The sequence below is a fragment of the Mytilus edulis genome, chromosome 1 (genome assembly GCF_963676685.1).
Source record: "Mytilus edulis chromosome 1, xbMytEdul2.2, whole genome shotgun sequence".
In the NCBI taxonomy this organism is placed as follows: Eukaryota; Metazoa; Mollusca; class Bivalvia; order Mytilida; family Mytilidae; genus Mytilus; species Mytilus edulis.
The window spans coordinates 117,681,166-117,706,451 of NC_092344.1; the positions used below are offsets into that span (position 1 = coordinate 117,681,166).

The 25,286-nt window shown below is 31.7% G+C and overlaps 1 protein-coding gene across 4 annotated transcripts in view; it reads left to right on the plus strand.

The window, feature by feature from the left end:
• LOC139502425 (choline transporter-like protein 1) overlaps window positions 1–25,286 on the plus strand; it is a 32,735-nt gene that overhangs the window by 2,177 nt on the left and 5,272 nt on the right. For 2 of the 4 annotated variants that reach the window (XM_071291903.1, XM_071291883.1), the window contains exons 2-16: window positions 1,598–1,705; window positions 2,698–2,840; window positions 3,518–3,754; window positions 7,143–7,257; window positions 7,595–7,658; window positions 9,373–9,481; window positions 10,713–10,833; window positions 12,175–12,222; window positions 14,282–14,353; window positions 19,395–19,461; window positions 20,060–20,121; window positions 20,410–20,516; window positions 21,362–21,415; window positions 23,043–23,129; window positions 25,001–25,116. In XM_071291903.1, coding sequence (XP_071148004.1) covers window positions 1,598–1,705; window positions 2,698–2,840; window positions 3,518–3,754; window positions 7,143–7,257; window positions 7,595–7,658; window positions 9,373–9,481; window positions 10,713–10,833; window positions 12,175–12,222; window positions 14,282–14,353; window positions 19,395–19,461; window positions 20,060–20,121; window positions 20,410–20,516; window positions 21,362–21,415; window positions 23,043–23,129; window positions 25,001–25,116 — 1,510 coding nt within the window. The remainder of the gene's footprint in view (window positions 1–1,597; window positions 1,706–2,697; window positions 2,841–3,517; window positions 3,755–7,142; window positions 7,258–7,594; window positions 7,659–9,372; window positions 9,482–10,712; window positions 10,834–12,174; window positions 12,223–14,281; window positions 14,354–19,394; window positions 19,462–20,059; window positions 20,122–20,409; window positions 20,517–21,361; window positions 21,416–23,042; window positions 23,130–25,000; window positions 25,117–25,286) is intronic. The other 2 variants (XM_071291894.1, XM_071291911.1) reach the window with 1 other exon arrangement.

Sequence of the window (25,286 nt, forward strand, 5' to 3'; positions counted from 1 at the left end):
AAAAAGCACCGTCGATTTTGCGGAGTCTTACAAGAATGTCGCATTTGCTTAAAACAACGTTTCAGTCGAAGTTTTGGTTTGAACGTTACGAAATATTCGCGACGTTGTGTTACGCTTACATGTACGAACATCGCGCGTAACGTCGAAACATCCGGATAATTTTAAACATTTTTAACATTTTACTATGTTTTTTTCAATTTGTATTTGTTAAATAGATATAGAATTGTATATATAGTGTCTCATAAGCCTATCTAGGCTGGGTATTTGTCTTATTTTATTATTGTGCAATGTATATAATCTGTATAAAAATCTATAGACAAGTATGTGACACCTTAGTAAAATATATTTTTGTTTTTATCACCTAGTATGCGTATATTTTTGTATTAAAACATTTCAAAATTTAATCAAATGAGAAAAGGAGATTATATCGGTCGATCCCAGTATTTATTTTGAAATTTACCGACTATCCGACAATGTTAAAGACTTTATTTGTTTTTGAATATTCAAAACATTAATGAAATTGTTGGAGGCAACTTTCTTCTGGACCTCTCAAACTTGAAAACATGCTCAAAACCACGTCAATAAGCCTCTGGAGGATATTTGTTTCATCGGCAATCACACAAAGTCTTCTTTTTTTTTAAATGTGTAATATCTGCTATATAGCAAAAAAATGTATATGTTGTGTACAAGTTGTAAGTTTGTACAAGTTATAAGTTTTTTGTCACATACCTTTTTGCACCAGATGATACAAGTTTATCGCCTGAAATGTACCAGTTAAATTTCTTAAATTCATATACTTCAACCTAACTTTTAATGCTATTCTCCTTGTCCTTTAACTGGAAATAAGGACACTTGAATAGTTTAAGTTCTATTTTTATTTTTCTCCTTACACCAAAATCATATCCATAAACAGTCTTTTGTGTTCTTATAATGTCTTTTGTATCAGTGCTCAGTATAAGAATGTATCTTGTAGTCATGTAAATACAGCAGAATCTTGCTTGTATCATATAAATGTGTTAAGATGTTCATGAAACACAGATAATTTGTACAAAAATTCTGTACAAATTGTAATTTGTACAACTTTACAATTTGTATATAACATATAAAATTGAGAATGAAATGGGGAATGTGTCAAAGAGACAAGAACCCGACCATAGAACAAACAACAGCAGAAGGTCACCAACAGGTCTTCAATGCAGCGAGAAATTCCCGCACCGGAAGCGTCCTTCAGCTGGCCCCCAAACAAATATATATATATACTAGTTCAGTGATAATGAACGCCATACTAAGCTCCAAATTGTACACAAGAAACTAAAATTAAAAATAATACAAGACTAACAAAGGCCAGAGGCTCCTGACTTGGGACAGGCGCTAAAATGTGGCGGGGGTAAACATGTTTATGAGATCTCAACCCTCCCCCTATACCTCTAGCCAATGTAGAAAAGTAAACGCATAACAATATGCACACTTGCCGATTCCTATTCTTCCGTCAGTCTTACTTATAACACGTACAACTGATAAGAGCATTCTCATTAATGTTAAAACTATTTTTGAAATTCATAATTATATATGATACAATTGTTTACTTATATGCAAGAAGAAAGATGAAAAAGAGGATACATCGCTAGATGATGGCCCACTGACAGATCGTAGTTGTACTGATGTACTTTTCCTTATTATATTGGTGCTGTATTTAGCTGGAATGGTAATACAAGTATAATGTAATGTTTTATGGAATCATTAGAATATTTATCTAGTTTCAGTGTTTGATATGTTCACTTATTTTATCCTCGTTAACCAGTTAACCGGGTAATGGTCGGACGCATCGAATCGCGAATACCAAAATCATTAAGTTGATTGATTGTTGTTACCCTAAAGTCAAAAGACAACTATTTCATGCTTGTTCAGGATAAGATCAATTCAACAATAATTCAATAATAGAGACCGACAGGCATTGAGGGTCTGACATTTGGAATGCATCTGTACAATGAGGTACATTTGATGGGGACAGAAAAATTAAAGTAAAATAATTAACAAAACAAAACAAAAACGAACTCCAAGGAAAATTCAAAACGAAAGGTTCCTCTATATCAAATGGCAAAATGAAAAGCTCAAACACATAAAACGAATGTAAAACAACTGTCACATTCCTGAAATATAGAAATATAGAAATTAAGCCTTGCAAGATACCACATACTCAAAGAATTGCTGCAAGGGTTCGGTTAACGTTCAAATCATGATTTCCTTGATACTAAGGGAGTTGTTACACACAAAGCATTTATTTGACCATGGTTTTTTTTTATAGAAAACTATTCGTTTATTAGTAACGTACATGTCAAACGGATTTTTTCGGAGATTATTGCCGCAGGTTTAAAACATAAATTCCAAACTTGATGGTAAATCTTTTTTATTTATTAATTATTATTTTTTAAGATTATAGTAGAAGACGCTACCTTTTTTTGTACACGGGTACGAGACGAAATATGTTCTACCTTTGAATTTGAGTTTGTTTCTAAATTTGCGAATCCTTTTAAAGAGAAAAAACAAGCAACTTTTAGTACTTCGCTATTTGGTGCTATTGATAAGAGTCGGTTTTTTTGCAAATAATATACATAAAGACAATATTTATCTCATTTTCCTGAATTTTAATAGTGTAATTTTGATATAATTGATTTTATACTTACAATATTTTTTCAGGTTTATGTGGCATACATAGGGATTAATAAAGGTGACCCTTATAAAATGATTTACGGTGTAGATAGCTGGGGAAATATTTGTAACCGTGAGAACAAGCTGATTCCAGGCGCGCCAATGTCTGGACGGAACATGATTGGGAAGGTGTAAGTCAAATAGTTCACTTTATAAATATACAGTTGATAGACATCTTGATTTTGAAGTCGACATTTTTATCGATCATTGCTGAGGTGAAAGTTTATGAAATGGTAGTATGGTCATCGCTGCTCAATTATGATTCGTAATGCCAGAGTTTGTGCTTAGGAATATGAAATTTCTTTAAATGGCATTATAATTTTAACCTATCTTAACATACCGACCTCTTTTTCGTGGAAGACACAAGTAACAATGATTCCATTCTAATTACAAGATAATTGTAAGTAGGAATACAACTTAAAATGGACAAAAGAAGCAATGAAAAGAGACAATACAGAGGCATATGAGGACCTCAAAACAGGGACAAATTAAAAACCATTATCTCTAAAATAAATACTTTGTCATGTTTGGCTTTATAAGGTATAGATGATTTTAATATGCGAGAATACAATTAAATGCCAAAAAAGATCATCATTAAGTTTCAACGTCCATTAAATGTTTAAAATATGCAATTTAATAGAATTCATCATTGAACAGTTTTTTCGGATTGCTCTGATGCAGATGCCAAAATTAGCTATTTGTAGTGTTTATGCGATTATTTAATGTTATTCATTTGTTGTCCATTGGTCATTAATTGTTTGATTTCTCTTATAATTTATATATGTAGCTATTTCTTTTTATGTTTCAGAAAGAAATTTTACTTCGACCAGACGTATTTTACCTCCCAGATTAATACAGGACTACCGGTACTTGATGAAAGTATCTACATTTCCACGTGTGTGTCGGGATGCCCAAATGATACCTTGGTAGATGGTTCAGCAATTGATGAATATCGGAACACTTCTGGAATCAACCTTTGTAGATATGATACCTTGTCTTATGTGTCAGATAACCAAATCTGTCCGACTCCACCTATAACTAAGCAGTAAGCTTATTTCTTTGGACATCAAAATATCAAAAATTTAAATAATAAAAATACAGAACTACGATGAAAGCTCAAAACGGAAAGTCTGTCCCTATAATCAAATGGCTAAATCAAAAGCTCAAACACATCAAACACTTCAAACGAATGGATAACAACTGTCATATTCCTGATTTGGTACATGCATTTTCTATTGTAGACAACAATGGATTAAACCTTGTTTTATAGCTAGCCAATCCTCTAACTATGTATAGCAGTCAAGGTCGTAAAAAGCTCCCATCATCATCCTCTCACTTGTTAGACAGTCGCATAAAATTTCTTATCTTAACGATGTGTGATCAAAACAAACAGACATGTTAAAAATAGGTGTACGACAGTCTTCATTGTGTTTTAATCTTCACTATAAAAACAAACAAATATATCAACAAAACCAAACAATAAGGCATATAGACAAAGCATCGGCGGACTTTTTAGTTAAAAAGATCGGACGTTTTATCGCCAACTTCTAGTTATAACCAATTTTAGCGTAGAGATGAATGATCAATGCCCATTTTAGCGCAAAATTTTATACCAACTTTTAGTGAAAAGGGAAATTGTCAATGCCCATTTTACAGACCGAAATTATGAATAATAAATTTCAAAACAATCAAAAAAGCACAATTTAAAAAAAGGTTATGCTGATCACAATACAACACTTTCAAAGTCTAAAAGGTTATAACACAGTTGTTACAAGTCCGTTCTGGCCTGAAATTTTTATCATTTTTTAAGGTCGCTTGATATACCCCCTGAGCAATACCGTTCATAAAATTGGAGCAGTAACTTCATTTTCTTGATATGTCTAGATTTAGGTGTACATTCATCTCCACTTTTTGTTTTGATAAATTATGCTGTTTTCAATTTAATAATAGTTAAAAAAAAAATACGATTTAACGTTATTTCCATGATTAACCAAACTGTAAATGCAAACAGCATAAATTACTGTTCGTGGTTTTAGTATGATGAGTTTTGTTCAACCAGGTGAGTTTGCTCTAAAATGGACTATCGCCAAGTCATTAAAGATTGCATATTTTGGCGTTAATATTGATTCACTTATAGGGTCTTCGCATCGGAACTAAACACATTTATTTAAAAACCAGTTGTTGGCATGACACGGGTTATGTTCTTCTTATATATGTTATGATGGTAAGCGTATGATACTAAACCCCTAACGGGAAGGATTGTGCCTGATATTCATATGATGAAGACATAATCTTCCAATCATTTTAATTGAAGTTTGGAGCGTGCATGTCAGTTAACTGCTAGTAGTGTCTGTTGTTATTTATGTATTATTGTCATTTTGATTATTTTCTTTGGTTACATCTTCTGACATCAGACTCGGACGTCTCTTGGACTGAATTTTAATGTCCATATTGTTATGGGTTTACTTTTCTGCATTGGCTAGAGGTATAAGGGGAGGGTTGAGATATCATAAACATGTTCAACCCCGCCGCATTTTTGCGCCTGTCCCAAGTGAGGAGCCTCTGGCCTATTTTTAATTTTAGTTTCTTGTGTACAATTTGGAGTTTAGTATGGCGTTCATTATCACTGAACTAGTATATATGTTTGTTTAGGGGCCAGCTGAAGGACGCCTCCGGGTGCGGGAATTTCTCGCTGCATTGAAGACCTGTTGGTGACCTTCTGCTGTTGTCTGCTCTATGGTCGGGTTGTTGTCTCTTTGACACATTCCCAATTTCCATTCTCAATTTTATCGAAAACAATGGTGTATGAAATAATCCTGCGCTGAAATGGGGTATAATATTTTCGCCAAAATGTTCCCTGTTAGTAAAAAAATTATCACTAAAATGTCCTGTGCCACAAAGCACATAAGCAAGAACGAAATACAAGAAAACAACAATTCCCATAGCATAATAACACAATGACAGGATGTATAAGTACCGAGGGACGTCAAACGGATATTCCCAAAATTAGACTTAACAGTTAAAGTTATGATTTAAAAAGACAAAAAAAAGACCACCATAACACGCAAATAAGATGATAAACAACGTCATGAGTACCTAAGATCTAAACTTCAGGACCATCATGTATTATTTGTGAAGGTTATACGGAACTTTTATCAACAAGGTCTGGGTATCTTCCGATCAACTTTTTTTAACGAAAAGGACGAGACATAACCTTGTTCAATTACTTTTGTTGACATTTTATAAACTCGGTGTAGCAGCTGCAAGCTTTTGAATACTGAAACAGTTGGGACATGTATATTACGTATGTAGGTAAAGTTGGTATATTGTTACTATAGTGGGGGAATAGACAATTTCAAAATTAAAACCGTCTCGTTTGTTATATATTCTGAAACTTAGAAGTCTTAGATGACCGCTTATGTCAAATTCTAGGTAAAAGCCTAAAAGATATTAATGAAGTTTTCCATTTTGTCTTTATAACGTCACAACTTTATACTCGGACCACAAAAACGTAATCCATGACCATGTTTTGAAATAAAATATTTCCCAATTTATGTTTTCCTGACATTTTGTTGATCATATATATGATGAAGTAATTTCAGAAACATGTTTCAAAGACACTGGAATAAGTATCGGACATCTCTACCGAATTTTATTGTATTTTCTTCTATCTATCTGTTGCTGTTACGCTGATAGATATTTAAAGTTTGATAACTGAGGGTTAACAAAAAAATAAAGGCAACAGTAGTATACTGCTGTTCGAAATTCATAAATCGATTGAGAAAAAACAAATCCGGGTTACAAACTAAAACTGACGGAAACGCATGAAATATAAGAGGAGAACTACGACACAACAAAAACTAGCTGAATCTCAGCTCGTGCCTTTCTCAAGACAGATACCGAGTCAGTTCTTTTCTCTATTTAAAAATGATCAGAATTATTTCGTTTTAATATAAACGATGATAGAATTAGTTTTGTATTAAAAGTTACTGTCGTGCCTGAGTTTGGGATTTTACAGATGTTAATTTAGGTACGGTCTTTCGTTTACAACCGTCACAAAAGAATACAAATTTTCATCCTTTAGATCGATATCAATACTTGTTGGATTGTACATATCACGAGGATACCAAGCTAACGCAGCCAGTCTTATTTGTTGTAATATATTGACTAATGTTTGTCTTTTCTTCTGGCCGTGATGTTATATATCATGTTGGCTTAACTTTTGATTACCCTATAGTAGTTTTATAAGTAACTAAATTCAGTTGAAAGCAAAAACATGTATCAGTGTTTTTCGTGAGTGACATTAAACATCCAGACAAATGCATGTAAAATGATTAGATAGTTAAAAAAAGGAGGAAATAGTTTCTCTTGTAGATGCATTCCAAGTCGATTTATTTCTACAATGTAATACATTTTAAGATATATTTTTTTAGTGTAAGCGTGTTCAATAGATGTATACCAGAAGTCTTAGTCAACCTGGCAGGAACGATGGCAAGATCGTTTACATCAGTGTTAAGTAGCGTTACCGTAGGAGGAGACATAAGCAAGGTATAAAGGATAAAATGTAAGGTGTAAACAAAATTAAGTTATTTTTTTCCTCTTTGGACTATATCATATCAGTCCTTTCTTTGTGCAATTATATTTATCCTGGTGTTGCCAAAGTTTCAAAAAAAAATCTGCTATGTTCCTAAATGTTCACGAATTCATTGTATTCATATTAAAAATACAGTTATTCTGATTAAATTCTAAGAAACAAACATTTCCTTTCCTTTTCCCTCTTGGGATATATAATCTTATCATATGTTTAGATTCTAAAGTAAAACTTATGACAACATGCTAATGTCAATATATTCTGTCATCTGTATAATACTTTTATGTCTTTCAGAAAATTGTATCTGACATGAAAAATACATGGAAGGAAATACTATATCTATGTGCAATATCTGTTGGTAATCATAGTTGTTTCCTGATTTTATGGAATTTGTATGCATCACCTACGAAAGTAGGAGGAGTATGTAATGGTTTTGTGCGCACATCTTTTAGTTCGTTCGTTCGTCCATCTCTTATCCGTATTTTTCTTTAAGATAATTTACCGTGAAATTGTAGTCAAATCAGCATGAGACTTGGTTCACATTTTCAGACTGATTCTAACCTTCAATGAATATAGTTGTGCTTCACTGATTAGGTAAGATCTAGTTTACGGAATTTTACCATAAAGTTGAACGACTTGAAACGTATACATTAGTACTTATATGTATTATGATATGACATTTTAAAAGTAAATGCCAAATTTCAATTGAAATTTGTATCAAAAAGCAACAAAATATCTAAAAGCCTTTTATGAAAATATGTAATATTGTGGAACAATATCTTACGTAAAGGAATAGACTCCTAAATATTCAATTTGTAGTAGGATTTGATAAATTTTAGATTTTCCACTGTGAGAGAAAAAAACAAGGGAAATTCACCCTACCTCATTGGGTTTATCCAAATTTTGTGGTTCAATAAACTAGGAAATATAATCGTGCGAGCGGGATATTCTTGTTCATTAGATTTCTACTTTCTATATTCTGAATTCACATGTGTTCGTGATTTATATGTTAGTTTGCTTTATTTGTATGAAATACCTAGTTGTTTATTGTTGTTATTTTTTTTAATTATGTGTGCATACTAAAGTCAATTGCAATGCATCAACAAGTATTATAAACCGTTTTATTAAAAAAATATATATTAAAAATATTGGCTTTGAATTTATAGTAGAAATAAATACAATGATTAAAATCTGTTTAAAAAGATTTAAAAATAAAAATTTGATTAACATAGATTATATGTTAAAAAAATAAATTGAGCAGGCGTTTTATTTATATATCTCTGTCCTGAATGCATTTATTTGTACTGTATTCTTGTCACGTAATGTTGTCATTTTAGCGGTATTTTTAACATTTCCAATTTAAGTGGGAGGTTTGGCTAGACATAAAAACAGATTCAACCCACCGTTTTTCTTGAAATGTCATGTACCAAGTCAGAGACATGGTAGTTGTTATCACATTATCCGTTTCTATGTATGTTGGCGTTTGTTTTTATAGCAGTTCAGTGTCTTTGTTTTTCCTTTTTATTTCTTCATAGTTGATGTGTTTATACCTCAGTTTGTGACCAGGATTTGTTTCAGTTAAATCGATCTATGACTATTTAAGCATTATACTACTATTGCCTTTATTGTATATAATAGTATGATAACATGTTTAAATTATGATCTGTGTTGTATTGTACGTTCAGTAATGGATAAGTATATTTTTATAATTTGCAAAAAAGTAAGAACGTGATGATATGTGAACATCCTGTTTATTCTTTGTCATGGGTTAAGCATATCCCTTAACGCATCCTGATGCATTAACTATATGTTTCCCTGTTGAAAAATGAAGTTAATGGAATTTAATCATACTGATGCACTTTATGTTATGCCTTGGTACAAGGAAATGTAACTTGCATAGATAGAAATGTACTATCTATTTTTGTTTTGTTAGTTAAAGAAATAATGTAACTCCATGATTATATCTGGAACAGATGTAATTTTGGAGAATATTTTACGAGAATATCGTTATCTAACTCTGTCACAGATTATTCTATAATAATGTTAATATTAAAATTCCTGATATTCATTAGGTGTTTCCATAACTATTGTGGCATGCTTTGGATTTTTGGCGGCCATTATAATATGGTTCATAGTGATAGCTGTAATTGCGTTTTGTCTTGGAGCAACAGCGTACTGCTGGTAAGCATATGTGTCGAATGTTTTTCATAATCAGAAAAAAATAACATGGATTTTGATATGAATAGTTTAAGGGCTGGTACTATTTAATCTCCTTAATCAATTTGAAGATTTATCAAATTGTAACGAATATACAAATTAGAAGTACATGTTTGACTGCCAATGAGAGGTTTAACATGAACACATTTTAGTGGTAAAAGAACAGTCTTACAATGACTGGTGACACGTTTTTCAATATTTTCAGCAAATAAACGAATCAAGTATAGAAATAGTTTGCAAAGCTCATTGCAAAGATTGTTAATCTATGTTTTCAACTAATATATATTATACACACAATTCAAGACAAGCAGTAAGAAACGCAGTATTAGAAATGGACCACATGAGTGCACATAATTAACATCTCCTGATAAAAGATATAGGAAGATGTGGTATGAGTGCCAATGAAACAACTTTCCATCCAAATAACAATTCATAAAAAGTAAACTATTGTAGGTCAAGATACGGCCTTCAACATGGAGCTTTGGCTCATACCGAACAGCAAGCTATAAAAAAAATTACTAGTGTAAAACCATTCAAACGGGGAAACCAACGGTCTAATCTATATAAAACAAGAAACGAGAAACGCGTAACGCGTATGAATAACATAAACAGAGGACAACCACTGTACATCAGATTCCTGACTTAGCCCAGTAGTCAACACTTCGGTGTTGACATGAATATCAATAATGTGGTCATTTTTATAATTTCCTGTTTACAAAACTTTGAATTTTTCGAAAAACTAAGAATTTTCTTATCCCAGGCATAGATTACCTCAGCCGTATTTGGCACAACTTTTTGGAATTTTGGATCCTCAATGCTCTTCAACTTTCTATTTATTTGGCTTAATAAATATTTTGATATGAACGTCACTGATGAGTCTTATGTAGACAAAACGCGCGTCTGGCGTACTAAATTATAATCCTTGTACCTTTGATAACTATTAGGACATGTGCAAACATTTGTAGCGGGATTACACGTTTAAATGGTACCAAACCGTCTCCTTTTTCTGAAACAATAATATAAAATCACAACATAGAAAGACACATGCATTATCCGTCAAAAGACACCAGAATTGTACCTAGTAGTGGGGGGTCAGTAGTACTTAAACAAATATGGAATTTGCATAAATCACTTTAACCAATCTATTATAAGGATTTCTGCGGACTGTATAACGATTTTCTATTTCTTTTTTGAGGTCTTCGTGGTATAACCTGAAAATGGCATATGATAGTCTCGCTGCATCACAACATACAGCTGACAGGAGTGAAGCTGTGGAAACCTGGTTAATTTATGCTTGTATAGCCAGTGGAATTACCGTTAGTATATTGACAATTCATGATTTGTTAATAATTGACATACTTGTATGTAAACACTGATTAACATAATGTATTACTGTGTGCACATATAATACCAAATTGATACAACGGAAAAATATAATTAACTATCAACATGAACTCATATGATAATGACTTGAACCAATGCAAACCGAAATCTTATAAACGCACATTCTATTAAAATCACTAGTATTGAACGCATATTCATCCCGTCATACATCGTATGTTATATTGCGCTTAGTGCCGGTCTGATGAGTTGAGCCCTTTCCATCTGATTTGAACAGTTTGTTTTAGGTTGTATTGATACACTAATGTCACAGGGTAGGGGAGGGTTAACTCCCTAAAACATACTCAAGCCCGCCACATTTTTTATGTGTCTGTCCAAATTAGAGGCAATAGTAGTTTATCACTGTTCAAATCTTATAAATCCATTAAAAGGACACAAAAATCCTGAAAAACCTGATTGAATTTCGTCGTCTGCAAAAGGAGCGAGACTCGTGGGTCGAAAAGTTTAACTATTCCTGGTAAGTATGCAACACCCATTGCAATGTTACAAGTTTAAAAATCTAGATTCCTTTTATAACTTACAATACATATTTGTTTCTTGTTGAATACCGTGATGTGCCTTGTTATTGTTGACATCTTCGTCCTTTCGTCTTTTGACAGATAGCTGTCTCAATTGGCAATCAAATCACACCTTATTTTTCAATTATTTCATCATTGGTAAAGAGGCTAGATAACATTTAACATATCATTTTTAAAGTATTACAATTTTGAAATGAACTTACTGAAAATTGAAAGCAGGTGTCATCTCTTGTCAGGCAACATTGTCGCTGAATCTTATATTCCTCCTTATTCTTCCGTTGCGAATAAGTTTTGATACATCTCCAACAATTTAAGATAGCCATATTTTCAACAATTTACAAGTTATAAGTTGTCATCTAAATAACTTTACTTCTTTCTCGTATTGTGTATATTACTCTGCCAAAAACACCATTTTTCAACTTTAACCTATAATGAAATGCTTGTACTACAACCGTACAGAAGAAGAAGTTACAGCGAACATCATTACTGAATGATCATGTGTAAATAAAATTAAGAATGGAAATTGGGAATGTGTCAAAGAAACAACAACCCGACCATAGAAAAGACAACAGCAGAAGGTCACCAATAGGTCTTCTATGCAGCGAGAAATTCCCGCACCCGGAGGCAACCTTCAGCTGGCCAAAGACGTACAAAGCCATATTTTGATCTATGGGTAAACGGTCTAAAAATAATCATGGCGAGTTAAACGATTTTTTTGATATGTTTTTGTTTTTATAGATCATTATACTGCTGCTGTTGTTGATGATGTTTAAAAGAATTGCACTAGTAAGTATATGACGAAAAAAATTATCAAATATGTAATAAATATCTTTCCACCCGCACGTTTGATAAATCAATTAAAGAAATAAAAGTATTCAATATCATTTTGATATTGATCAGAAAGAATTTTAAGAAACATCTATAAAACATTTATCGGTAAAATCACAGAACAAACTTTACTTGTATCTTAGATCTAAGACCGCAAAAACTTAGTTAGTTTAGACTACGACACATCGTGTCGGTCAGCATATTTGTAGTGGTTTCTATAAAACTGTTGTAGTGTAGATTTAATTAAGTTGTTCTTCGTCATAGATAAAGGAGACAACAGTTTACCGATGTTCAAATTGATATCGATTTTGAAAGACAAATTATGGTAACATTATCCAAATTAATTGAAAAAAATTCTGTCCCGAAATATTGAAATTTTGTTTTTCTCTAAACTTAACATTACATAATCAAATTAAAAAAATATTCACTATAGTATTCATCTAATCTCAACATACATCATATGTACAAATATTTTGCTATAAATTCGCATGGAGGATTTATCTCAAACAAAGTAAAATATTCAAAATGTTTTTATCCATTGAGTTTTAAATTAATGGCCAAGATTTGTGAAGTCGTACATATGCAAAATTTTAAAAAGATTTTCTTAATTTTTTTTCTCTACAAATTTCAAAGGTATAAATAATTAAAGGCAATAGTTGTATAACGCTGTTCAATAGTCATGAATGGATTTAACTGAAACAGATCCGGGTAAAAAAACAAAACTTAGGGAAACGCATCAATCTAAGAGGAAACAAAACGGAACAACAGAAACACAGAACGGTTATAAAAACAATCGCAAACATACATAGAAACGGACTATGTAGTAAACACTGCCATATTCCTGACTTGGTACGGAACATTTAAAGAAATCATGACGGTTTGAACCTGGTTTAATGGCTAGCTAAATCTCGGCATATTATATTGAAATGTTAAAAATATCGCTAGAATTATAACATTACGCGACAGGAATACATTATACAGTACAAATAAATGCAAGCAGGACAGACAAATACATAAATAAATGATATAATAGTACATTTTAACATTTAAACCACTTAATAACAAAAAGAATATGCTCTATAGATAAATATGTTATATATCTTGCTGAATTTTGCTGCTTTCATATGATAATTAGAAAAAAAAGAGTTCTGATATGATAAACATATAAAAAGAAGATGTAATATGATTGCCAATGAGACAACTCTCCACAAGAGACCAAATGCCACATAAATTAACAACTGTAGGTCACTATGCTGCATTCAACAATGCCTGTTTTATATGTACTAATTATGCCATGTGTAGTCATCAATCGACTCACTTCTTTAAATCTTTGATATAATCATGAGTATATCTGTGTCATTTTGGTCTCTTGTGGACAGTTGTCTCATTTGCATTCATACCACATCTTCTTTTTTATATTAATAAAGAATGCAGATTTTGTCATAATTTTAGCAAAAAAATGACCTTTATAAACGCTTGTTCACATTTATTTAGAAATGTAGAAAGATATGAGTTTAGTTCTCATTATTCATAGCATCTTTTTTTTAAAGGATTATATTTTAAAATGAGAATAACACCAATTGTGTTGGTTTACGTTCATAAGGAATGCACTCAAACCAAAAATTTGAACGACATAGTAATTGGAATATTATCATTAAAATTCAATAATAAATCAATCAATTAGAAAGATTTATCTTTCGTTTACCATCACGAATCGATGGAAGAACCTACATCAAAAGGGTGAACGACAACACCATGTGGCAAAAATTTAACCCAATAAAAACAATATATATCATATCTTAAACATAGGTAGATGTGATTGTATTTATATCAATAATTTTATATTTATATAAAAAGCATATGTCCAGTTCGGTCTTGAATCGAATTAAATTTACTACATGGCAATGACATACTACAAAAAATAACGATACTTTTTGGTTATCTGTTGACCCTGTGCTGTTATATAAATACAATTATTTTATTTTCATCATTGATTAACGATTAGTTTGATATTTAGGTTGTCCAGTTATTCAAAGAGGCTGCAAAAGCAATCAGATGTATTCCATTCCTGTTGCTCCAACCTCTATGGGTAAGTTAAAAATTCACAAATATGTGTCAAATTTATAGAAACTGATTAGTATTGGTTCACAATAGACACAGACAAGGATGATTTCATGTAATTTTATCAGGAATTTTAGTGGTTATTCAAGTGGATCAGTATCTGCTTACATAATAATAAGCCTGGTAACATTGATAAGTTAAAACCCTTTTGGAGGACTTGTCACATCGACTTGTTGGTGGATTTCGTTTTCAGTTTTTGCGATGTGTATTGTGAACAGGTGTCTTTTAAGTTTTTATTGTAGCCATGATATTTTTGTTTTTTCGACGTGTTATTTCTACACGTCATTCGATTTTTGAGTCTTCGCTTAATTCGACTCCCTTGATATTTCTTCACTCTTTATTAAAAAGATACAACAAAAGTGGCATCAAAATTGGTTATGCACAATTTAAACCATTGTGGTGACGTCAGCCTTTTCATTTACCGTGGATTCTTTTTCTAGAATCAACGCTTCCTAAATCCGTCGCTGAAATGGACTCACCATATTATATTCTATTGTTTTCTTTGTGTGCCTAATATTACGTTTGAATTGACTAGTTTACTGATTTCTGTACACCAATGGAATTATTTTAAAAACTAACCTTTATTTTTTGTACTTTCCATATGCCTTCCCTGGGAATCGAACCCGTCCATGAATTCTGATACGTGTTTCTGATATCACCATACAGACGAAACCTCTGAGCTACCAATCGGTTCCGATATATTGTCTATTTTATATATATAAATGAATATATGCTATACATCGGTACAACGGAAACACCGGACTTGTACCTTTATATATACATAATATATAGTCATAATATATAGTCAGTTAACTGCTAGTAGTCTGTTGTTATTTATGTATTATTGTCATTTTGTTTATTTTCTTTGGTTACATCTTCTGACATCAGACTCGGACTTCTCTTGAACTGAATTTTAATGTACGTATTGTTATACGTTTACTTTTCTACATTGGCTAGAGGTATAGGGGGAGGGTTGAGATCTCACAAACATGTTTAACCCCGCCGCATTTTTGCGCCTGTCCCAAGTCAGGAGCCTCTGGCCTTTGTTAGTCTTGTATTCTTTTTAATTTTAGTTTCTTGTGTACAATTTGGAAATTAGTATGGCGTTCATTATCACTGAACTAGTATATCTTTGTTTAGGGGCCAGCTGAAGGACGTCTCCGGGTGCGGGAATTTCTCGCTACATTGAAGACCTGTTGGTGACCTTCTGCTGTTGTTTTTTTCTATGGTCGGGTTGTTGTCTCTTTGGCACATTCCCCATTTCCATTCTCAATTTTATAATAGGCAAATTTATAGTATGAGTTGGTAGCCACAAGGTTTCATGGTTAATATAAATGAGTTAAAGTTAAGATCTTGTCTCTGAATCCCTAAATTGTCATTGTTGTCCCTTTTCCCTTGTTTTTCTGTTTTTGTTCTTGTTTTGCATGTTATTGTAAATATTTTGTGTAATAAAAACGAGTATGGTCGTTTATTATCGGATTATTGTTGGATATTCCACATATTTGTCCATGTTTGTTTTATATAAATGAATTAATATAATATGATTCCATCTGTTTTATTTCATACTTTTACAAACGTTTATTTTCACAAATTTCTATGCTAGAAAATCGTGATGTGCATAGACTTCGATTCATGTTAGAAATTTAGAAAACATATTTATTATATGCACTATATATATGTTCTGTGTCGGGTTGTTGTCCCTTTGACACATAATCCATTTCCATATTTAATTTTAATAGCAATAAGTTCGAATATATATTTTGTAAAAACAGATAATATGCATGATAATATGAAGATCTTAAAGGACAGACGTGTTGGGTTATATAATATTTTTTAATTTTTTTTAACCATTTAAATGTGATATTTAATTTATTGAAATGGAGCGTTTGACACGATTGCATGGTTATTTAAACTCACTTACAATACCTTCTAATTATGAATAGGCGTTAATTTTTCAAAGATATTAACACAATAGTTTAATATAGATACAATAGATACGCATTGATTCACGACAAACAAACCATTCGTCTTCCGGGCTCATGGTTTCTTTTTCAAGAATCAACGCTTATCCATTGTATTGTAAAAATTACAAATATATTATAACACAACACGTCTACCCTTAAATATCTTCATACTATAAGGCATCTGAATGTTATCTGTTTTTACAAAATAAGATATATTCGAACTTATTTCTATTAAAATTGAAAATGTAAAATGGAGAATGTGTCAAAGGGAAAACAACCCGACAAAGAACATATATATAGTGCATATAATAAGTATGTTTCCGAAATTTCTAACAAAAATCCTAAATCAAGGAACATCACGATTTTCTAGCATAGAAAATATAAAACTAAAATAGACAAATAGCATGTAGTCATTTTTGATTCAAACATGTGGAATAGCCAACAATAATTCGATAATAAACGACCAAACTCGCTTTTAGTACACAAAATATCAACAATAACATACAAAACAAGAACAAAAACTGGAAAACTAGAGAAAAGGGATAGCAAAGAGAATTCAGGGATTCGAACCTAAACACAAATCCGTACCTTAAATCATTTATCTTAACCATGAAACCTCGTGGCTACCAATTCATACTATACGTTTGCCTATTATGTAAATATAAAGGTACAAACCCTGTGTGTCTGTTGTACCGATGTATAATGTTATCATATATTCATTTATATGTATAAAATAGACATTTTAATCGTAACCGATTGGTAGCCCAGATGTTTCGTCGATATGTTGATGTCAGTAACACATTACAGAATTCATGGACGGGTTCGATTCCCAGTGAAGACATATAGAAATTACAAAAATTAAAGGTTAGTTTTTAAAACAATTCCATTAGTGAACAGAAATCAGCAAATTAGTCAATTCAAACTTAATGTTATTATGAACACAAAGGAAACAAAAAAATATAAAACGGTGAGTCCATTTGAGCGACAGATTTAGATAGCGTTGATTCTAGAAAAAGAATTCACGGTAAATGAATAGGCTGACGTCACCACAATGCTTTAACAGAACAGAACTTCACTTTTTTACGGACGCAAATGAGAACGTGGAAAGCGAAAGTTTATATATAATTACAAGAATAATACAAGTTCAAGTCGGATTGCAGAGTTACATATATAGTATCCACTGTCTTTTGGAGATATTAATCTCCTATTCTCACAATAAATTATCAATCATTTTATTGACTTCTACTTTGGTTAATTTGTTATTGCGGAAATCAAGATGGTTCAAAGTACGATATTTTTTTACTAGAATATAAAATTGATACCTTACTTAGTACAATGTTAACAGCAATAATGTACAAGGCGTGTTAAAAAATGATACTTTAGTTTATCCTTCTTTCTCTCTTCTTTTTTTTTTTTTTTTATCAATATAACACATCCTTTTGGGATTATGTACATGACCCTTTAAGCTGGACAGAGAGCGGACTAGTCATTCTAGTCAAACTAGTCAAAACATTTACTAAATTTTATCATCGGTATAAAGACATCATTCGTAAATATAGCTCAACATGCAGACTTCTAATACGTTCAGGTATTTCACATCCAATTTTTTATGGTAATATTCTTTATAAAGCACAAAGGTGTCAGTATTCACCTCAGAAACTTACAAAACCTTTGAATAGACTTATTAAGAAGGGATATAATTACGATACTGTTGTCAAGTCATTAAAGATTGCATATTTTGGCGTTAATATTGAGTCACTGATAAGGTCTTTGCATCGGAACTAAACACATTTATTCTAAAAACAGTTGTTGGCATGACACGGGTTATGTTCTTTTCATATATGTTATGATGGTATGATATTAAATCCCTAACGGGAAGGATTGTGCCTGATGTTCATATGATGAAATCATAATCTTTCAGTCAGTTTAATTGAAGTCTGGAGCTGGCATGTCAGTTAACTGCTAGTAGTCTGTTGTTATTTATGTATTATTGTCATTTTGTTTATTTTCTTTGGTTACATCTTCTGACATCAGACTCGGATTTCTCTTGAACTGAATTTTAATGTGCGTTTTGTTATGCGTTTACTTTACTACATTGGTTAGAGGTATAGGGGGAGGGTTGAGATCTCACAAACATGTTTAACCCCGCCGCATTTATGCGCCTGTCCCAAGTCAGGAGCCTCTGGCCTTTGTTAGTCTTGTATTATTTTAATTTTAGTTTCTTGTGTACAATTTGGAAATTAGTATGGCGTTCATTATCACTGGACTAGTATATATTTGTTTATGGGCCAGCTGAGGGACGCCTCCGGGTGCGGGAATTTCTCGCTACATTGAAGACCTGTTGGTGACCCTCTGCTGTTGTTTTTTATTTGGTCGGGTTGTTGTCTCTTTGACACATTCCCCATTTCCATTCTCAATTTTATGTAAAGAAGTACACTTCGAGAAGTCCAACGTTTTGATACCATTTGGTATTTTATGAAATGCACTCTTGTACATCTTTTTGAATTGTTTATAATATTGATTCATTATTTATGGTCGGTTCCTTTCATTAGATTGAGAACAAATGAAGGTATGGACAAGTCATGAAAAAAATAAAAGATTCAAAAAGCCACCAAAATCGTTTCTTAAAACAAGCAACACCATTTTCAAAACTAAAAAAATACCCCAAAAAATCAAATAAAAATCAACAAAACAGTTTCAAGAAGCTTAATAAGGAACAGCAGGGTCCCATGTGTACATAAGGTGAACTGGTAGTCCGAAAGGGTTAGTAGTTCCCATTCTACTTCCTGCACCTGTCGTATCTAAAATGATAAGTTTAAATGTGGTTATCAACAAAACACGGATAATGGATGATGGAATTGCGACTACGAAAGGGATGAGTATCGATGGTCATTTCTCATATTCTGCAATCATGCTTGCGACCTTAAATTGAAGAGGAGCTTACACAACTTAGAACCCATCTGCCTTTGTTTTGATTAATAATTTGAAATGCATATTGTGATCTTTACTATTGACACTACATTGATTGTAACTTTAATCTTTTAGACATTACTTATACTTGGTGGAGTGTTAGCTGGTCTTGCTGTTATAGCAGCACACATTGAAACATCTGGTATGTAAGATACAATTGTTATCTGAGTTTACTTAGAATTTAAAATCTAATTCGGTTTTAACAACTTGTTTTATAATGTTAGTAATACATACATAACAATGAGGTTAATTCTGCTCAACAAATGAATAATTCTATACAACATTGTCCATGTAATGGGTCCTGAATTTAACTTTAACGTTATACTTAGTTTCAAGTTACTCCTGTTCTAAAGGTAGTTAGTGATTTTTTTAATCCGTAATAGTAACTGCTGGCCTTTATTTCTAATTGTAGATTAAAGTTTTCTAGAAGCGAAAGTCTGTTTTTAATATTCCAAATAATACTTAGTAGAAATATAAAGGGAATTAAAATTGTTGCCAGTTGCTATACATTCCAGCGAAATACTTTAAGTGTGGTGTTCTAGTGTTGATGTGGTATTCTATTGTTGAGACAACAGACTAGTTCCAAAAACAAATAAACATAAAAGAAATTGAAGTTCAATTTTTCAATTTTCTTCAAATTAGAGTATCGCATTCGTAAATCATTTCCCATTGCATATGCCAACCAAACATAAGGTTGATATGCTACATTTTAGGCTTCGTATTTTCTGATATATTTTCAGGAATTCCGGTAGTGAATAACTCAACAGGAATTGTCAAATATGGTATGGAGGATACTATGAGGGTAAGATTTGAAAACATTTATAATGTCTGCAACATTTTTTTGAAAAAGTGATTGATTTTGAACGCGTGAAGTCTAAGAAATGGTAAAAGTAAAAATAATTAAAAAGGTTTTATCTAAAAACACATTTCAAAAATCGAAAAAAAAAGTTTTATATTTCAGAACTGAAATACTAAAAAAGATTTATATTTTAAAACTATATTTCACAGAAATAAAAAAACAATTTCCACAAAAGTTTTTAATCGGAAGTGTAAACAAAATCAATTTCTAACATTTATATATTGTATATAGTATCTACGATGGTACCATATATTTGGAATCCTATGGGTATCAGCATTCATTGTGGCCTGTCAAGATATGGTTATTGCTGGTGCTATCGCAACGTGGTTTTTCAAAAGGTAATATCATTAATCATTCTAGAGGGTTGGTTTATATTGCACTTTACTTTTCCGCCCTTTTGTCCCACCAACCATTCATTTGTCTATCAAATACTTTGTCACACATTTCTCCATTTCTATTAAACAAAATATATTCATATCTAGTCTGAAATAGTGATAACATGAACAGAAAACATTCTACGGATCTTTCAGACTTCATTTTGTACCCCACTAAGGGGCATTATGTTTTTCCGTCTTTGCATCCGTTCGTTCGTTCGTCTGCCGGTTCCGCTTTAGGTTAAAGTTTTTGATCAAGGTAGTTTTTGATGGAAGTCGGAGTCCAATCAACTTGCAACTTAGTATACATGTTTCCTATGATATGATCTGTCTAATTTAATTACCAAATTAGAGTTTTTGACCCCAATTCACGGTCCACTGAACATAAAAAATGACATTGCGAGTAAGGCATTCGTGTTCGATAAACACATTCTTGTTTTTCAGAATTTTAAATTGCAACTTAGGATATGCTTTAAAACACGACAATACGATCAATTTCTTTTTTCATTATTTTCTTTTTATTATTAACGACTAAAAGATAGGGATATATCAGAATCATGATTATGTGCGAATAAGTGACAATTTAAGCATCATAACGTCATAAACTTAATTGTGTATCAATGTATGTGTTTATGCTTCTTATTTATGAACAGTTAAGACAATTCCATTAAAGTTACCAAAATTCGATGAAGACAAATTAAACAATACATGTCAAATGGCAAATCTTAGAATATCTTTTAATAATCATGTCAAACTTTATAATTAAAATAAATAGAAAGATGAAATATATCAATTCTCCATCATTTTAGAGATAAGAGCCAACTTGGATGGCCAGTACTTGCATCTATCAAAAGACTTATAAGGTAAGTGTGAAATTTTCTTGAAATAGAAAAAAAAACATACTTTTTGTAATGAAATATACAGACTGACTGTCACAACGCAACACACACTCTGTTGACTTTGTCTTTAACCAAATCATAATTGATCCTAATAAAACAATTTTTCATGATTATGATATCATAGCTTACTAAGCGGTATGGGTACGGTGACCTATAGTTGTTAAATTCTGTGTCATTGGTCTCTTGTGGAGAGTTGTCTGATCGGCAATCATACCACATCTTCTGGCAATCATTTTGGTGTTTGTTACAGGCATTCATTGCCTTCGACGGTAACACAGTGATTGATAAGGAGAAAAGCATGGTTTCTGTACATACCACATCTTGGATAGAATTTTGAAAATGACGTACTTAATTTAACTTTCAAATTGCAAAGACAATGAAATAATAAATGAAATGTATGTTCATACATATATGTTAGAAAAAAACGCATATTTGAAAAATTGGAATAAAAAAGAATAATGTAGTGTTCAGGTTATAGTTTAAAACACAGTTATGCGTTATTTGAATAGAAACAGTTATTAATAATATTGAAAACTTCATTCCTATTAACGAAATTCCTTTTCAATCAGATAGATCAGTCTGAATAATATCGTACAGCGGGTTATTTTCGTAGGTTTAAAATTTCGCGATTTTCATTGAATAAGGTATACGAAATATTAAGGCGGATATTATCTCGCGGATTCAAAACTTCTATCAATACCTTTGTGCTCTGTTCAATTGGTGGAATTTATTCTGGCGATTTTGTTCTATAAGCGAACATTTACACCCCTCGAAAATAACCTGCTATACGTTATATACTGCATTCAAATTAATATAAGTTCATCTAAGACTAATCAGATTATATATGGCATTACAACTTTCTATTTGATTAGTTGCAAATCGTATATTTGCAATTTATATGAATTACACCGATTACACAGCGCCACGAGGGTACATCAAATCTCAAAAGACACAGAGGTAAACATGTGGTCACCGAGAGACATAAGTCTAAGTACAATATGAACAATCTGCGATGAGTCTAGGAAATTGGCAAATATTTTTCTGTTTCAAACTGTTTATGAATAAAAAAAATTGCAGATATCACCACAAAATATAAATTCTGGCGTTGGAAAAAGTAAATGAGCGTGTGGTGAAGTTGATTAATGTTTTGTGATCTCGACCTGCCGCCTTTTAATCTTGATCAGTGAAATACGAAAAGTACAAATGAATAACTAACAAAAAAGTCAGACATTTTGATGCATTTGATGAAATATTGTTTTCCATCATTTTTGATGGATTGGATAGCACTTGCGACATATTCTTTATTTTATTTTTTACTTATTTGTACAATGTGAATGTACAAACAAACAAAATACAATCATAAACTATATTTAATCAAAACCCAATAGAATAAATCGTTAGCATATAAGTTGGTTTTTTTCATACTTTTTAGATAGTTAGTTCTAAATGTTTTTAAATTTAGACATCTCAGTCATGAAAGAATACACAATTCATCTGACAAGCTAAACTAGAGGATACCAATATATAAGATCGTAACTTAAAAAGCATATTTACAGAATAATAATAAAAAGTAATAATTATCTATTGGCAGATACCATCTTGGATCTGTTGCATTTGGATCGTTTATTATTGCTCTTGTCCGTCTGGCCAGACTGGTCCTTGGATATATTCAGAACAAGTGAGTACTGTAAAGGCAATTTTGATTTTGACTATTATTGATATGAATATGAATTTTAACTTTTTTCAAATTGTGTTTAGTGAACAACATCAACTCAATTAATCAAGTCTTAAATAAAGGCAACAGTAGTATACCGCTGTTCAAAACTCATAAATCCATGGACAAAAAACAAAATCGGGGTAACAAACTAAAACCGAGGGAAACGCATTAAATATAAGAGGAGAACAACGACACAACACCGAAACGCAACACACTCAGAAACGGACCAAGCAACAGACAAAACACCACGAGAATAACAAATATAACATCAAAACCAAATACATGAATTTGGGATAGACAAGTACCGTGCCACGTCTTAAGCTAGAGTTTTGCAATATATTTTTGCAAATCTGAAAGGAGTAGGTCCAGTAAGACCCCTTTTTTGGCCCCAAAATATAGCAGTTTTACAAAAATGTTAAAATGTAAACTTTTAATTATTTATTGCACAGTAAAATGCTTCTGCTACATAAATATGGGCTGTTTTTGTTATAATCCTGGTACCTTTGATAACTATTTGACAATACAATGCACATATATCGGGTACTAGCACCATTAAGTCATGCTAAAGTACTGAAAACTTCACAATTCTAGCATTTTAGTTAAATTTTAGACGGTTTTCGTGTAAAACGAAAGTGGCCGCATTCGTGTTCATCCTTAATATTGAAATGTAAGTTGTATTTTACGAAAATACATAACATATATAAAGGTTGAGGATGAACACGGATGCGGCCACTTTCATTTCAGACAAAAACAAGCTGAAAAGTGACATTTTTCGGCATATTTGGTAGATTTTTCATACTTCAGCTTGAATCGGTGCGTTTTTTATGACTAAATCAGTTGAAATCTTTCACATTAACTAATGGATTCAGATAAAATAGACACTTAAGTGTTTAAAAAGTGTTCAAAATCTTTCGTCAGATGAACCTGAAATTTAAGGCCAAAATCGGCCCTTACCGGACCTACTCCTTTCTCAAGCAATTGCGAAGTATCAAACCATAAAGACAGAATGAACACTGATCAAGCAAAGACTTACACTTTTCCGATCACATATAATCCAAATAAATTGTACAAAAGTATGTTTGCTCTCATTTAAAAAATGGAGAGATGATACCAAGAGGCAATCAATTACCATAATATGCAGAACGACAAAAGTGTTGTGAACAGACAATAAACAGATCAGACAGCACAACAAAGACAACATAGATTGAATAACACGAACACGACCAAATACCATAGGTAGCTAAACGTACAGGATTTGATAGTTTGTGTCAACGAATTTGAATATACACTAAAATTGATGTACAATAACACTTTCCTGATGTATTAATTGACATGTATTTAAAAATATATTCCTATAAGAAAGTAAAATATCTCTTCATCTAACTTACAACTTTTGAATATTAAAGTCACACAGCAATATGTAAATAGAAAAATAGGTTTTTCAAAATTCTATATTTTTTTTTTTATAGAATATATATATATATTTATAGTGCAAAATCATTCTTTGCTCATCATTGTTTAATAAAACAAACTTATCATAGCACCCATAAATGTTTAGTTTGGGTGTTTGGTTTACCTTAAAAGTGTTACTTCTATATCATATTCACATCAACACAAATTACCGTGTTAAGAGTTAATGTTATATTATATATTTGGTCAATAGATATAAAATAATGCTGCTGTGTGTTTATCTGTCTACATATATTACATCATAAGGATTTAGTTATGCATGTCACACTTGAAATTATATGTAATTTATTAATTAAGTGTCAATTGTTTATTCAATTTCAATAGTTAATAATTCCTTTTATTTAATGTTTTGATTATTTTAGGCTTCGTGGAAAAGTAGGGAAGGTGACTGATTACCTTCTAAAAATGTTGCAATGTTGCCTTTGGTGTTTTGAAAAATTTCTAGCGTACCTAAATAGAAACGCTTATATTGAAATAGGTACGTTTGTAGACCTTGTAACCGTGCATGTGTGTACATGTTGTAGACAAATTTAATGAACAATTTTAGAGGTAGACATGACAACTAATGTAAGTTCAAACGGCAATCAATAATAATTTGAGAAAAACGAACCAATACAAACCTCTTTATTTTATTCGGATGAAACCAAT